This window comes from Ochotona curzoniae, unplaced genomic scaffold, assembly GCF_017591425.1.
Source record: "Ochotona curzoniae isolate NIBS_2020 unplaced genomic scaffold, NIBS_Ocur_1.0 contig_4105, whole genome shotgun sequence".
Lineage (NCBI taxonomy): Eukaryota > Metazoa > Chordata > Mammalia > Lagomorpha > Ochotonidae > Ochotona > Ochotona curzoniae.
In genome coordinates this window covers 8,965,579-8,982,890 of record NW_024466129.1, presented here as the reverse complement: position 1 = coordinate 8,982,890, position 17,312 = coordinate 8,965,579, and the positions used below count along the sequence as shown (strand labels likewise).

At 46.7% G+C, this 17,312-nt stretch overlaps 1 protein-coding gene across 1 annotated transcript in view; it reads right to left on the bottom strand.

Moving 5' to 3' along the window:
• Positions 1-17,312, bottom strand: part of PTPRN2 (protein tyrosine phosphatase receptor type N2) — a 914,532-nt gene that overhangs the window by 27,944 nt on the left and 869,276 nt on the right. Inside the window, exons 18-19 of the mRNA XM_040984210.1 lie at positions 3,941-4,060; positions 2,692-2,858 (exon numbers count right to left, since the gene is read on the bottom strand). Coding sequence (XP_040840144.1) covers positions 2,692-2,858; positions 3,941-4,060 — 287 coding nt within the window. The remainder of the gene's footprint in view (positions 1-2,691; positions 2,859-3,940; positions 4,061-17,312) is intronic.

Genomic DNA, 17,312 nt, shown 5'->3' with positions numbered 1-17,312 from the left:
GCAGCGGAAATACACGTGGTGGCACGGCTGAGAGCTGGGTCTGCAGGGAACCATGCACCTGGGTCATTACAGTGTGAAACATCACAAAGAGGAAAAGCGGATCATTGCATCTGGAGCCATAGTGTTCGTCCCGTTGACCTAAGATGGAGACTGCAGACTTTTCATGGAGATGAGCAATGCGCAGTGGTCTCCGTTTACTCTCTTAGCACAAATCAGCAGCAAGCAAAAAGTCTCCAACATTAAGAAAAATTGGTATGATATAGACTTCGACAGCAGAAATCCACTGAGAGAGAATGATTAGTCATACAAACCAACCCATAGGTCACTGAGTGAGAACGGACCGCCAAGCAAACCAACGGCAAGCAAAGGTCAGAGGTCGTTAGAGGCTCACAAGGGGGCTTCCCACATGTCCCCGTAGCACAATCACAGTTTCCAATGATCACTTTTGTGACTATGCAACTGGGCTCATATTACTAGCTGCAACATCACAAAAATGACACTGGCCACCGCTAATTAGCTGGCAGAGTAAGGGTTTGTCCATTTTTTACAGTGAGCAGCGTTAGTGGATGCCATTGCACACAGCGAGAAGTGAGAGGAGAAGACAGAGATGGAGAGGTAGAAGTTGTAAAAGCGAGGCCCTCAAATGTGATGCTAATTATCTTTTAGCAGCTTCTCTTTAAAGTGTAAATGGGCTCCCTCTGGGTTCCAGAAGCATTTAATTACGTCTCGGTGCCTGGTGAACACACCAGACCAGAGTGAGGGTGTCTGGTCCATTGTCCAAAGAAGCCCGAAGAGGCTGGTGTCCTCAGATGCCGCTGTATCCCCCTCTTCACTCTCCCTGCCTCCCCACCATTTCTGGTCGCTGGAATTTGGTGGTGGTGGGACTGGGGAAGCTTTTTCACATAGAGAATCACCCTTCAGCAACATGTGTCTAAGTGTGAGGCATTCTGAGTATGTGACCATTGGTTCCAGTCATCCAGGAGATGCATGTAAGGTGCAGCTTGGCCTGACAGCCTGGGCAGTGTCACACATGGCGAGCAAGGAAAGCTTCCTGCTCCGATGAGGCTTCTCACACTGGTTGGGGTTGGTTTTCCCTTTGACAACCACTTTCTCGCCCCCCTCCCCACCTTAGTCCCTAGAACAGGGGAATTTGGAGAATCCAATTTTTCTTCGTGAAGAATCGTAAACAGAGGGTTGGTGACGTATGTGTTCAATGCCATATATGGATGCAGGCACGGGACCAGGCCCACATGCATATATGCCCAAACACGTCGGAGCAGCATCAGACAGACATGAAGATGAACTGCTGTCTTTGTAGCTACATCTATCTCACCAAGAATGACTTTATTTGGAGACTCTGTTTCAGGAAATAGGTCTGATTTGTATGTAGCATATCTTCAGAAAGAAATTTATGCTAAGAAAAATGTACGTAAATGGCCAGGAAATGAGGATGGGTTAGGAAGGAGCTGTGTATATTCGCTGCTTTATGATGTGTTCATGATTCTGAATCCATCTCTGCATCCTAGGGGAGGTGACAGGGCAGGACTTGGGTCATGGAAGGTGACACCCAATTCATGTGTCTCCTTGAGCTTTTGCACATGCTAGCTGATCCAAAGGATTCCAATGACTATGGTTTTTTGTTTGTTTGCTTTTCAAAATAGACTAAAAGGCAGAAGAAACTGTGTCATAATACTCTTAGGCATCTGTAACACACAGTCAAGAAATTTACAGAGAAATCTAAAACTCCATCTTCATGGCAATGCTTGTCTTTTCAACCTCCCTTGAATCATGTGACTGCAGACTCAAGGAAAAGTGAGTGTTCAGACATAAGTCACTTCAGGATAACACGTTACACTGGATTCAACCGCAAGCTCCTCTAGCACTGAGTTCCAGGTTTGGATGTTCATTTTTCCCTCTGCAGGCAGGTTTACATAGAGGGAGGCATTGAGGGTGCTGCACGGCTTTACGTGGCCATCTAGTCACGGACTGCCATTAAACAGCCGACACCAACCAACCATTACCCCTGTTAGGCTTCTGGCTTAAATTGGGCTTTTTCTTTTTCTTTGTCAATACCTTCCTGCAAGGCAGAGTCTAGCATTCATTTCAATAGTTCAATGAATACACTTTCAAATCAAGACAACTTACTGGGTGATTGGCTAGAGCAACGATAGGAAGAAAAATGGATAAATATATGCATATATATAAGCTGTCAGTTTCAAAATTGCACTAAAAATACATACAGTCATGTGCTAACTATATCCAGGCTTTTGTCTAAGGTTAGCCATTTTAGAATCTGGGCCTACATTTGCTAAAGCTCATTATTATAGGCAAGCAGATGAGCTGCCCAAACTAAAAAAAAAAAAAAAAAAAGGGTTTTGTTCATCAATATTCCATGAATTATAAACTTTCAGACTCTTTGTAAGTTTATCAGAAATCCCATGGTTCTACAATACCTACTCTCCAACTCATATGCTATGCCACTAAAGCTAGAAAGTACCTCACCATTAACACGCACCTCTAACATAATACTCCTCCCACTCCACCCTTTTTTTTCCTCCTTTCTGCTTCCCTTCCCAGTTGTACGCAGGTGGTACATCCTAGAGCGAGTGGCATCCCAGAAGCGAATGCTCCCTCCTCTCTTGGCATCTGTTCTCTACAACTTTTCCCCTGCCAGTGGGCTCTGGGTTTTACCTTCGGAAATCCAGGAGAGGCCTTGTGGAGGAAGGGACTCCCTGGTCATACCAACTCAGGAAGTGGAACTGGGTCACCGTGCGTGTCTCGTTGGTCTGCAGGTTCTTGAGATAGAAGCTCCTCACCAGGAAATCCTCACACCAGATGTGCTCGGAGACCAGATTGACCTGGGTGTGGGCGAGGATGGAAGGGAGACAGACAGGCACAGGCATCATGAATGGACAGAAGGGACAAAGTGGACAGACTTCACAGAGCAGCTGCGGGCTCCCTTAGACCCTACCCCCACTTCAGTTTGAACACAGTTCATGCAACAGATGTGTCACTGTATGTGTCTGTGTGTTGAATGCCGCTTAAGGGCTTGGAAGTCACACAACTATATATGTTACAGTTCAAAACTATTCTAGCTCTTTTATATCTCTAAGTGAGAAATCTCCAAGAAGAATAAACGAAGAAAAATTTTTCGAATAAAAATAGCAATGCAAGTACATGTTTTCCCAGTGGTTCCTCTCTCCTTGAAATTCTGCCCAGCGTGGCATACACCCAGTGCAGAAAAGAAGACTCCATTAGCTTCAGCGGTGTGGACCTGGATTCAGTCACTCATCCCATTTGAACCTACTTGCCAGTGACAAAAAAAAAAAAAAAAGCCACTGTGGCATCCTTTAGGGCTCACATTGAAGCTTTTACTTCAATGGGACTTCCCATTCTGACTAATCTGAATGCAGAAGAGACACAAGGTACATTCCGGTATTTGCTGAAATGCAAGTTTATTCCTGATGGGGGTAGGAAACCCAATGAGAAACACACAGGTTAGGTTAGTGGGTTATCTTCGGACAAAAAGGTCAGAATGCTGCAGACAACGACAGCCCGAGCTCAGGCATGGGGAAGACCACACGGCTCAGTACACGGAATCAATAAGCAATCAAAATACTAGCGGGGTTCCTTTAAACCACAGGCTGGACGTCAAGGCCCAGCGCACCCCAGGAAGGGAAGTCTCTGAAATACCACCGGCATTCAGATGTATGATGCCATCACCCTAGAATCCAGCTCCCACCCCACAGCCAAGCCCAGTGTGGCAGTCACTCCTGGCCACGAGACACCTGGAGCTCCCCGAGGACAGCAGGCACTGCCCTTGGTCTGTGAGTGACTGCCCAGGGCTGCCAGAGGACTAGGGATTCTGGGATCTACCTCTCCATGTCCCGGAACGGGAGGGTGGGTGGGGCCTGACCCCAGGTGCTGAGAACCCAAGTACCTCATAGACATGGTAGAGGTTGGAGCCTTCATCGGGCCAGTAGTGGTAGCACTGGCGGACGCCATTCTCCGTGAGGGGTGTCAGCATGACGATAACCACACAGCCGCTCTCCCACACCATCTGCAGACAAAAGAAGGGCCGGTGGCCACACTATGACTCTCTCTCAGCACCGCAGGATGCGTTAATGACCACTCTCAGAGATGCAGGCCACATTTATTCCACTCACAGGAAACCCATCAGTTTCATCAGACACTTTGTTTCTGCAGCTGCCTGTGCCTCTCTGAACACCCTGGCCCCTATTTTGCATGTTCCATGAAATGTTAAATTTCCGGGAAGCTATTCTCTATCCTTGAACACCTCCCTGGCTGTTTGGCTTCTCAACCTTTGATCCTTAAAGGGAACTTCCTAGAATATAGAGCCAAAAAAAAAAAAAAAAAAGCTGACCACTTGGCCACACTATCAGACATGGATCCATAGCCTCCCTTCCCATCTCCAAAAGGTCTCCCACCAGGTACCTTACCGGAAGCGACATTTCTTTACTGCTGAAATGTCACGTTCTTGGGACCAAATACTGCAACGCTGCTCAAAATGGATTCAGTAATTCATGGTGGCCCCATTAAGATGGCCCCCAAGATACCAGGGACATATAAAAACGTGTTGACTCATGCCATCCTAATCAACTTTTCTGCACACACAACTGAAAACTTGGTGCCCTGGTCTGATACATGCAGCGTGTATGACACTGCACTGTGTGTTTCTCTGGGGAACCCTGCTGGAGGGGGCGGCATTTGTAGGTTTTATCAGCATGTTAGATTGCAGTGTGAAGACAAGCATTTTCCTGCATGTCCACTTCACAGAAATAGTTATCAGCAACTGCATTTAATGTGGATTTGGAATCCAAGAGAGCTTTGTTTTCTTTAAAATATGTGTACAAATACAAAAAGCCAATGAAGTACTTGTTCATAGATATTTTTTAAATCCGCACATTCCAACACAATATTTTCTTATCATTCATGCCACGTGAGATTCTAAAAATCAGGCATGGCCATGATATTTTCCAATCAATATGAAACACTGATTAATATCCTGCTATGATAGGGACGGTCAACATCCTTGAGGTGCCTTTCTGTGTGTCATTTATGCTGGAAGTCAGTGGAAATTACTGAACCGCTTACAAATATGCTCACAGTAGGTATCAATGGGGCTCCAATCTACCTGTGTGCTTCCTTCTTCCTTCGTGGCATTCCAACCCCCAAGTGGGGATTCAGAGCATGCTCCTCACTTCCAGCTTCTCAGGTATTCCTGCCCTCTCCCGCCCCATCACAGAACCATTTAATGTGCCTTTGGAAGGTGCAGACGCTCATGGAAGCCATTACGAAAATGAGGAGAAACACAGATTTTATGAGTGTAATAAAAACACAACGATCCAGACCATAAACTAATCATCCAGCACTCGGCTTGTGCCACCCAAGTGTGACATTACGGGGCTCCCTTGCTTCAAGAGGGGTCCTCCACAATTTGGCAGCCTCTTTCATTGGTTCACATGCATGGCACTTCATCAGGGGGAGCTGGCCTGGTTCTCTGAAGATTTGGTGAAGATGAAATCTAAATGAAACTTAATTTAAACAAACAACCGCAAAGGCGCTCTGGGGAATAATATTTCTTTTTAGGTCACTGTGTATAATGACAGCAAGTGGGATTTACTAAATCAAACAAATGGGTAGCCCAATTGGGCACCGCCATCGCAAGCTGCTCTTGGATCCCCTGACGCTAGCTCATGTTCCTTTGAACTGAGTGAGGCAGCCCGACTTAGGAGGCGAGCAGTGGCAGGGCCCTGTTTTCTGCCCTAAACCACAGGGTCCTCCCAGCTTCGCCTCCGAGCATACAGGGAAAAATTGAATTTGGATTTTGACCTGGAATGTAGACTATTCGAAAAAATGTGCAGGTACCTAAGTTCTCATTCCTAAACAGGGAGAGGCTTCACACTTTTCTGTTTCCTGGGCTTGTTCTTTGTAAGAGACAGATGACTTCTAACATAAGAAAGGCACTATTTGTTGACACATCTCTGAGAAATCTAATACTTTGTCTCCTAGCAACTGGAATAGTAACCCAGAATCTACGTTCCAACTTCATGCAGTCTGTTGGAGCAGGCAGTTCATAAAACTCAAGACCTGGACTGCCAAATCCCAAAAATAGCCATTTCTAGCATTTTCTACTCAGGTAAATATCAGAGAACACGGCATGTGCAGTCTGCTGGCTGTTCACTGGACACACTGAGCATCTGTTAGGTGTCGGGCATTGCAGTGATGTTCAGTACAAGACTGGAAATGCTGGTTTGAGCCAGGAGTGTGAGTGTCTCACGGTGTACTGCGGAAACCTGAACTTGCAGAAGTAGAGTGGATCACACTTCCTAGACAGGAAGCGGATGACTCCATTCTGGACCAAATAAGGGCACTGACATGGGTTACAAGTGAGTCTTTAGTATTGTCATCTCAAGTGGTACTGTGCTCTGGAGAAGAATTTGAAACGGTTCGTTTCTGTGAGCTTTCTCTCAAATGCACCTGAACCATTCTTGGAAAAATTCTCTTCCCCCTTCTCCTGCACCCTGCTGGAAGGCTTAGGATGCTGTAAACATGAACTCTGCGTGCCCTGGGGTGGTGGGGCGGCGAGCAATGGCAATGGGGCGTTTATGCTTCCCATCTCTTTCTCACTGGTGCCTGCCTGCTGCAGGGAAAGAATGGGCAGGGGTGCTCAGCTATCGCAGAGCATCTGGCTAACTCTGCTGCTAAGCTCTGTGATCCCACCCATGTTGAATGACTCCGAGGTGACTCAGGCCAGGAAACTTGTGGTAACAACTACAGCCAAGATAATTTGTAAGAGGATCTTTTTGATTGTTACTCAGCAGCATCAGGCAAGTGGAAAAATAAAAATTCATTACTTTAGACTGCTAATCCAAGTCATGTGGCATGCATACAAATGGCTTATTTGGTCCAGCTATGTTTACTGATGTCATTAAAAAAAAAAAAAACCCTATCAGGGCTGGAGCTGTAGTACAGCGAGCTGAGCTGCCACTTGCAATGCCAGCATCCCGTACTGGAGTGCCAGCGTGAGTCCTGGCTGCTTTACTTCTGATCCAACTCCATCCTAATGGGCCTGGGAAGATAGCAGAGGGTGGTACAAGTGCTTAAGTCTCCCTTGTGGGAGACCCGGATGGAGCTCTGGGCTCCTGGCTTTGTCCTGGCACAATCCTGGCTGTTGTAGTGGATAGAGGAACTCTCTTTCTTCCTTCTTTCCCTTTTCCCCTTCTTCCTTCCTTATCTCTGTCTGCCTCCCTCCCTCTCTCCTTTTATCATTCTATTTTTTCAATAAATGAAATCAGGCCTAAAGACAAAACTAAAACAGAACTACAAGACCCAGAGCTACGGCGCAGTGGCTAAATCCTCACCTTGCGCACACCAGTTCATGTCCTGGCTTCTCCACTTCCCATATAGCTCCATGCTTGTGGCCTGAGAAAGCAGGAGAGGATGGCCTCAGGCCTTAGGACCCTGCACCCATGTGGAAGACCCAAAAGAAGTTCCTGGCTCCTGGCTTTGGATTGGCTCAGCTCTGGCTTCTGTGTCCACTTGGGGGACTGAATCAGCAGATGAAAAATCTTTCTCTGTCTCTCCTTCTCTCCATAAATCTGCCTTTCCAATAAAAATACATCTTAAAAAAAATTAGACCACACGTATTTTTGTTATGGGTCAAATTGTGTCTTCCTTGAAAGTTAAAGCCTTGGTGTCTGCGAACATGACCTATTTGGAAGTAGGAACTTTGTGGATATAATTAGTTTAGATGAGGCCCTACTTGCTGGGCCTGAGTCCTAATCCAATGCGACTGCATCCTTCTTAGGAGAAGAAACCCCTGTGAAGCGCAGACACAGAGGACAAGGCTGGGGTGGGGCATGCAAAGGTGAAAAAGTCATGTCATCCCAGTCCAAGAATGTCAGGGTCACCAGACACTGTGAGAGGCAGAGAAGAATCCTCCCTGGAGACCTTGGTGGGAGCCTGGGCTGGCCCTGATGCAGCCCCGATTGCGAACTCTGGCCTCACAAAGGCAAGGATACAGTTCAGCTGGTCCAAGCCAAGCCAAGCCATCTGTGGTACAGGGGCCCCAGGAAATGAATACACAGGCTGATCCATCAGTCCTTATCCACCCTCACATCCCCCAGAGGTGCCAGAAACCATCAACACTATCTGGTTCCACAAAGCAGGTGGAAAGCATCACAAAGTCCATAGGAGCACCCAGTAGTCCTTTACAAGTACTAAGTATTTACATAGCACACACATCAGATAACCAGATTACTACATGGGCAAAGGATCTCAAAGACTTGTTAAAAGAAGACACGCAAATGCACAATCAGTGGGAATGAGCATGGAAAACCACTGGAAACCAGTAAGAGGATTTCACAAAAACTCAAAACATCACCATCATGTGGTCTACCAATCTCATTTCAGAGTGTATATATCCAAAGAAATGAAATGAGTGTGCCCAAGTGACATCTTCACCCCCATGCTCACTGCAACACTACACACAATAGTGAGGCTATGGAAGCAGCCGAGGTGTCCATTAAGAGACGACCAGGTGGAGAAGACACGTCAAACACCAACAATGCAACACTATCCATCCTTTAAAAACAGTGTGACATCTTGTCATTTGCAGTGATCTGCATGAACCTGGAGGACTTGATGGTACATGAAAGGAGGCAGGCTCAGAGACACATAGCAAATGGTTTCACTCATTTGTGGACTCTGGAATATTTTGTCCACCAGCAACAGCACTTGTGCCCAGTTAGAAGAGGGAAAGCATTTCTAACATCATTGGAAATCAGGAGAGAGCTCCCTGGGAAAGATGCGACACATATCCAACAGGGCAGTGTGGATCCCCTCTGGGATCCCCTCCTCCTATCTGGGGAGGTTCCCAGAGCTGATGTGCACTCCTTCCAAGCTGACTTGGAATGCAATGCAACCTGCAATGCAACCACTACAGATCTACTAACTCTCAGGTGTCTGACATGTACAGGAAGCATCCTGGGTCAGAGGGAGCGTTGCTTAAGAATCACAACAACTTCAGCCTGTGCTCATGTCTCAAATAAAACATGTACATTGCTTCCTGATTTATTTTTTTTTAAGCAGCTGCTTTTTCAAGACCAAGACCTGACATAAATTCATCAGATCCGGCTGTGAAGCAAGACAGAATAAAGAAGAGGGGGTGGGAGGGGGCAAGAGGAGGAGGAATGCAAGGAAACTGACACTACATATAAAGCCAGATGAGCAAGATGTTTTCAGCTGTGATAAACATAAATCAGTTAAAAAAAGAAACTCTATATTTGTGTGTGTATATATAATCTCCCCGACTCTAATTTTAAATTTCCACAAGTATGTGGCAAAGGAGCATATGTGCTTGACATGGCAACGGACACACAGCAGAACTGCGGAAGCAGTTTCTGAGCCTTTGTTTCCAAAGTCCAAATTTACATACGAGGGATCTTCAAAAAATTCATGCAAAAAGCACATTTTGCAAAAATTACGCAGGAGTTTAATTTTTTTTTTTTTGCCTTAAAACAAACATCTCCTCATTCCCTTTTCCACCAAATCTTTGACGTGCCTTTGTAAAATAATCAGACAAAAGTTGTCCTTCACTTTTAAAGGGTTGTGAATTTATGTAGAAAAATTCAGCAAAGCCCAAGGTTTAAAATGCCTTATCCTGGTGGTCATGGTACATGCAATTCACAGAAATGAAAGATCCGGTTCTTCCTAAGACATGCATTGTTCTCTTTCTGTGTTGCCCTTTAATCAAATAATGTGTTTTAAAACTGACCCATCAGTATGTTAAGGAGGGTCTTGGGTAAATTTCCTGCTGCCAGCCTGCCAGAATTTCCCAGTTCTCTGACATCTATCTGTACAGTCTTTCCTATGTGATTCAGGACTCTGACAATGTCTGGGATGAGCAGCCAGGAGGGACTGATGACAAGCGTTTGGTGACCTACTCTCAGAAGCAGATCACGGAAAGCAGCTCAGCACCTGCTCCTCACAGGCCTGGCCTGAGGAGCCGGAGGAGAGGCTGTGAGAGCCGGCAGCGTCTGATGCTGTGAGCAGTGAGTCTTAGCGAGGTCTAGAGTGGCTGAGGGGCCACTAGCTGGCTCTGGCAGAACATAAACCACTTTATGGAATTAAAACACTTATTTTAAATGTGATGGGGACTGGCATGATGGTTCAACTCACTAAACCTCCGACTGCAAAAGCTGGCATCCTATATGGACACTGGTTCATGTCCTGGCTGCTCCACTTCCCATCTAGATTCCTGCCTATGGCCTGGGAAACCAGGAGGATGGTACACAGGGACCATGGACCCACATGGGAGACCCACATGATGCTCCTGGATTCAGATAGACCCAGCTTCTACCACTGTGGCATTTTGTGGAGTAAGCCAGCGTATGAAAGGTCTTTCTCTCTGTTTCTCTCACTAAATCTGCATTTCCAATAATAATAAATAAATCTTTGGAGGGGGGAGAAGTTGTATGGTTGGGGCCATTGTCCCTTACAGAGGCCATGCTGAGGTCAACCTCAGGTTGGCCCAAGGTTTATTTCTCAGTGGTCTTGATGAAGTTGCCCATAAAGGGATGACTTTTGGTGAGGCAGGCTGCCTACCCAGAGACTGTGGAACCCGAGGCAGCCTTTGTCTGGACTGGTGCTGTTGGTAACAGGCACGTGACAAACACACACACACACACACCATCAACCTGGGCCTGCAGGCACCTCACACATAGCTGGCTCATGTGGTGGTAATTAGCTCTTAATTATTGCTTCCCACATTCTTGCCTCATCCCCTACTGGGCAACCAGAATGTAGAAGGAAAAACCTAGACATTCTGTGGGTATCCCAGAGTATTTAGCTCAGAAGAAGGTCTTTTTCACCACGGGGAGAACCATGATGGATGCTAAACAGCAGGAAGATTTATTTGAATCAAGCCTATCAATCCTTACAAAGAAGAAAACTAGTCCACTGGTTAAGACTTCGTCATAGAATACATTTAGAAAATGGAAACTGGAAGCCAAAAGGTGGGTTCTTTTTTTCCCCTTAGGTAGAATGATGAAAACAGCAGGGTGGGCACTGACTGGGCACCTGCTGCTCACGCACCTGCCTGTCTGATCGGAGTGTGCTCTCTGTGCTTATGCTTTGGATTTTATGTCACAGGTGCTTGATGCCTGAGATCCAGTCCTAAAAAGGTTAGCCTGTTCAGGGGAGGCTAAATCTGGCAGTTTTCCTCTTGGCTTTGCTGTTCCTGTGGTGAACCTGACACTGTTGACCATCCCAATTCCATGTCCCATTGCTGGGGACTCCGACTATCCTGACTTTGTATTCCACATCTGCAAACAGCACTCACGCACTCAAGCTTGGCCAACCATGTTGCCTGTATTTCTGTCAGAGACTCCTGTTCTACATGCCCCAGGTACGCAGCAGGAGATTAGCATTGTGAAGAGTGGGTAATTCTGCCAGCTCATCCTAGAAACATGGAAGCAGGTTTGGCATATGGCTGATGCCCATCCATGGGGGTGAGCAGCCATGGGAGAGGGTGGGATTGCGTGAGTGATGGAGATCAGCAGAACACCTCCTGTTGTCCCCAGGTAGCCCACCCCTCTCCCTCAAGCACTTGTCAGGAACCTGCGGAGGTTTCTGTGTGACAGCTGTCCTTGTGTGCCTTGACATGGCTGGTCCAGTGGGCTTGGGTTCTGGGCACCACACCCCTCACTGTCCTGAGGGAAGGCCAGGGAGCCCTCATTCCCTTGTAACCTCCCACTGGCCTCACACAGCCTGAAGCATGCAAGCTTTACACACTCTGGGTTTTGAGAATCAGCATGCAACTCTTCGTATGCCAAGTGTCTATTCTATGAAAGCTGGAAATTGCCCTGGTCAGAGCTCTTTCCCTTTCTTTCTCATCAATAGAGACATTTTCTTTTTCTTTTTTGATTTGTGTTTTTAAATCATGATTACATGGTTGATCAGGGTGGGAAAGTTCAAGGTTTAGGGAAAATTGGGTGAACTCATTGCTTCCGAATTTGCTATTTCTTCTTGTTGTTCTTGGGGGGAAGGGGAGAGACAAAGGGAGAAACACTCATGACTTTCCACACGTCCCAGCGCCCAAGGATGAGAAACTACCACCTTATATCAACCTAGAGTATAGAGACATTTTCAGGAACATTACTCCTTCATCCTTCTTTGAGCCTTTCTCCCTTTTAAAGGAATAGTGTCATGATAGCAAAATACCTTTTTGAGTTACACAGATCTGGGTTTAAAATGTACTCTGCCTCAAGCCTGCTGTGTGTCCCTGGGCAGAGCTTCTGGGCCACCTGACCTCCAATTTCCTCCTGGCCCTCTATAGGTACAAAGCAGTACAACATGTGGGCACACAGCATGCAACACATCGCTCTGGACCGCACAGCTGGGTGGCACTGAGGACATTTTCACAGTGTTTTGCAACTACTGCCTTTCTCCCCCAGACCTTCTCATCCTCTCACACTGAAACTCTGACCCCAGCAAACACTGACTCCCCATTACTCCCTGTCTGAGCCCCTGACATCCACCGTTCTACTGCCTGTCTCCGCGAAGGTAAGTGGAGTCACCTGACTCTTGCCATGCCTTCATCGCAAGCCTGAATACAGGTGGTCAGGCGGGTCAGATGAGGTCAGGTACCTAAAAGTGCCTGCCTTGGGATCGAGCATGAAAGAACTCAATCAACATTATTTTCTCCCTTCATCCTCTCTTTTACACAGCCAAGTGTCTTTTCTCTCAGACTCCCAGCCAGCAGGTGGGAGGCAGCCATCCCTAGAGATCAAAATGCATTTCCTGGCCGTGGAGTGTGATCATCAGCCATGTGTGCCTGCAGAGCTACAGGGGTCAGAACAGTGGGCAAGGGGCTTTTCCTTCTCCCTTCCTTCGTTTCCTGCTGTCCAGTCTCCCATAACGCTGCGTACATATTGGCCAGAGGTTGACACCTGTGGGAGTCAAAGGCTGGGGTGCTGGGTCCAACTCTTCCTGAAGTTATTTCAGAAATACTTACAGACAAGTAAAACCTCACAAAGCAAACCCAATGCTCCTAATTTAAAAGTTACTAGAACATAAACAGGCTTCCTGGAGATTGAAGGACTGTAAATTATGATCCCCAAAGGGTGGTTACAGGGCCCCACCCAAGGTCAAGGGGATGACGTCATGGCTGATGGTGGCTTGGGGCAGGCTGACTGAGTGGACCTGGCTGACATTGCTGTCCACTGAAGATGACTTTTCCTTCCCTTCAAAATTCTCACCAACCTGGCTATTTTTACTTGATTCGGTGGTCTCTGTTTCTGTTTTGATGTGTGTCACCATACATTTTGGAATATTGACCCTGGAATTGAACACAAGATAGCCCAAGATTGTCCCACGCTTTAGAAAAAAAGTTTTGTTTGAGTGACAAAATGACTCACTCCTCCAGCTGGGTGTGTTTCCCTTCCTTCTAATCGGTTTACATCTTCCCTTCTACTGAACCTGGTTGCTGCTGCTTAACTCAGATCCATAAAGCCGCCTCCAGGGCAGGAGGAGCAAGCATTCTTGTGAATGGTGAGCAGGACATGAGCGACAAGAGCCTCTTTAGAGGTTTGTCTGCCTCCCAGAAAACATTCCATTCTAGAAGTCCTCGTGCAAATCACACTTTTCAGAAATCAAACTCATAACTTGCATAGTATAGATTTAGGGAAAGAATTCTAGTCACTGGACAATGGAGCGGAGCCAGCCTGCAAAGTCAGTTCTTTTCTTTGCCTTATCACTTCAGCACTATGTGCTCCAGCTGCCCAAGGCAAAAGAAGGGACAAGAGCAATGTTGGGGGTGCAGTCTTGGAAGGGCATGATATGAGCTACACAGAAGGTGCAAGAGTTGGTGCTGCCCAGTGGGGAGGGAGAGACCTGGACGTTCACCTGGAAGCGAAGGCCAGTCGAGTTGCCCCCTGAACCTGCTTACACTCGGTTCTGGCTGAAGCCTTGGAATTCTGCTGCTCCTCCCGGCCCCAGCTTGCTAAAACCCTTTCTGGACTCAGCAGTGGTCTACTGTCAAGTTACCGTGCTGTCATGGCACCGCTCACTGCTCAATAAAGATACTTTTTCCTTTAAACCACTGCTCTGGGTGGAGAAAGGGACGAGCAGTGTCCTGCTGAAATCCATGCCCACCTGGAGACTGTGACTATGGTGCTGCTCAGAAAGTGGTCTTTGCAGATGCTATACAGTTAGGGGAAGGGTCTCCTGTCAGCTGGGACTCCAAGTCCAGTACCTCATGTTTCTTTAAGAGGAGGGGGAATAGGGCACAGACACACATGCACATGGAGATGAGATAGGCTTGTGACTGCTGGGGCAGGAAACAGGTGAAGTGGCAAGAACTCGAAGGTCTGAGACCAACACTGGACACTGGGGAGAGACTTGGAACAGACTCCCCCGCAGCCTCTAGGCAGACACTCTCTCGTGAGCTTGTTCCTGAGCACAGAGGGCATAGCCCTGGTACTTGAAGTTGCCCGGTTTGCTGCACTCTTTCACCAACAGCCAGGAGACGTGAGTGTGGCCTTTCTCATCTGCCACATCACACCTGCCCTCTGTGGCTGGAACTCACTCATCATCCATAGATAACAAACCCCAGCATCCAATCCTCATCCAAAAGTGTGGGAGGAAAGGAAGATGTTTTGCCTTTTTCCCCCTAATGTGTTACAAGTTCCTGGGCCACAGTTTAAGAGAGGCAATCCGTCTAGATGAGGAGATGTCATCTGGGGGAAATGCATTCACATTGAACTTTAGTTCTACATTCCCAGAAGTTTTAAAGGCAGGTGCTGCTACTTCTGCATGTACTCTGCTAGCTACAAGTGGCAAAGATGAGCTGAACACTGAGTTTTTCAGAATGCTAATCCTGGGACACGCAGTGATTGTTCGAGGAAGAGTTGTGTCTGATAGATGCTGCCCTGAGACACGCGAGGCCAGCCGATCATACACGAGGCTCCCCAGAAGTCAATTTCTTCTCTCTCACTCTGCCTGGTATTATTCTGCCAATGGTGAACATCTCTTCACTGTGTTCACACAGAAGTGGTACCCACAAGTTGGAAAAGGGTGTGGTAATGGCAGCTTCACGGTCAAAAGAGTGAATGATGCCAAGTTGAACAGGTTTCTTTAGGAGCTTGGATCGGCCTTCCCAGAGGCCTTGAATTATGCCCAGAACTCCCCGCAGAACTGGGCAGATTAAAAATAAGATCTTTGTGAATCAGAAGAGCCATTACTTTTTGAGGGACACGTTTTAACTTACGTACAAGGAATAGATTTCAGGCCCGGCGCGATGGCGCAGTGGTTAAGGTCCTCGCCTTGCACGCCCGGGGTCCCATATGGGCACTCGTTCTAATCCTGGCAGCCCTGCTTCCCATCCTGCTTCCTGCCTGTGGCCTGGGAAAGCAGTCGAGGACAGCCCAAAGCTTTGGGACCCTGCACCCGCGTGGGAAACCCGGAAGAGGCTCCTGGCTTCGGATCGGCATAGCATCAGTCGTTGCGCTGACTTGGGGAGTGAATCATCAGATGGAAGATCTTCCTCTCTGTCTCTCCTCCTCTCTGCATATCTGCCTTTCCAATAAAAATAAAATAAATCTTTAAAAAAAAGAATAGATTTCATACATAACAGTTCTAAGAGCTTAATGATTCTTCCCATCTGACCATCCCTCCCTGTCTCCTCCTTCCGTCCTAATTTTCTTTGATCAGAAATACTTTTCCTAAGTTCTGATCGTGATGTGTCTCAGATAATCCTGCACCTCTTATTCACTTCAGAACTTTTTCTCTAGGGGTCGGCATTATGGTGTAGCAGCTCGAGCCACAACCTGCAGCATCAGTATCCTATATGGGTCCTGGTTTGAGCAGTGGCTATTCCACTGCTGACCCAGTTCCCTAATAATGTGACTGGCACACAGTGGAAGATGGCCTAAATACCTGGGCCCCTGTATACACATGGGAGACCCTGAAGAAGCTCCTGGCTTTGGCCTGGCTGAGCCCTCACCGATGTGACTATATGGGGAATAAACCAGTAGATGAAGATCTCCTTTTCTCTCTGTCCTTTCCTCTGTCTAACTTACCCTATCACATAAATATTTAAAGAAAAAAAAACTTTACTCTAGTAATTTTAGAAATATTTCCTACCGATGTCAAGAATTCATTGACAAACCCTCTAAAATATTGCAGGGGCTGTAAGCACAGAAAAAAAAAATGAATTGCTTTCACAACAGGGATGGCATATGATAAGGAAAATAGCCTATCCTCAGATTTACTAGTATGTTAACTTGGGCAAAGTATGAGCCTCTAAGATTCATGGGATTGCAAAGATCACATGTACACGTGGAAAGCCTTACCATGTCACCCGGTGTAGGCTAAGTGGTTAATGACGGGAAGCATCTATTACTGTACAAATGTCCTCAAGAAGCTGTGATTCTGATGGCAAGAGGATCCTTACACATGAGAAGTGATATCTCTCATAGTGAATGGCAGGTTCCACAGGTTGGTAAAAATGAAAGAATCCATATTTGGGGGCACTGAGTGACGTACACTTTGGATACTCGGTTGAGGCAGATGAAAGCTCTGAGGATGCTCCCTGCTCCATCACACCATTCACAATGTTCTTCGTCTTGCTCGCTGAGCGGAAGCAACCCCAGGTGAACATGCACAGTGGTGAACAGCTCTGAATGGACTTGGGTTCAATTCATTGAGCAGGGCCGAGTATGATGAGATTCTACTTCAAGAAGGTCATCTTGCATGAGGACGAACCTCCTACTACAGGACATTGTCCCAAGACGATATGACACATGGGGCATTCTCCCTTGGGCTGTATGGCTCTTCGTGGGTATGACATGGGGGAAATTCAACCATCCCTTGAGTAGTGGGTCCTCAAAACCACTCTCATGCCAACATTTAATGATCCTATGCAATGATCAAAGTTTGGACAGAGCAACACGAAGATCCATTTTACTTCTTTTCGAAAAGCAAAGACACGAGCAAATTTAGAAACTGGAGATGGTCACATCATATTTTAAATCTTGACTTTTTCCTTGCTGACCTGAGTTCATCAAGGTACTCTCAGATACTCACCTGCTTTGCCCATAACATGGGGAATTGATACTTGAATATTAATGTGATCAAAGATGATCCTCAGTATCTATTAAATTGGTTCCTGGGTCCCACAAGGACACCAAAATCCACAAATGCTCAATTTCCTTACATAAAGTGGCATATTTGCACATAACCTCAATTATTCTCCTACATACCATAAATTATGTTCTTATTACTTATAA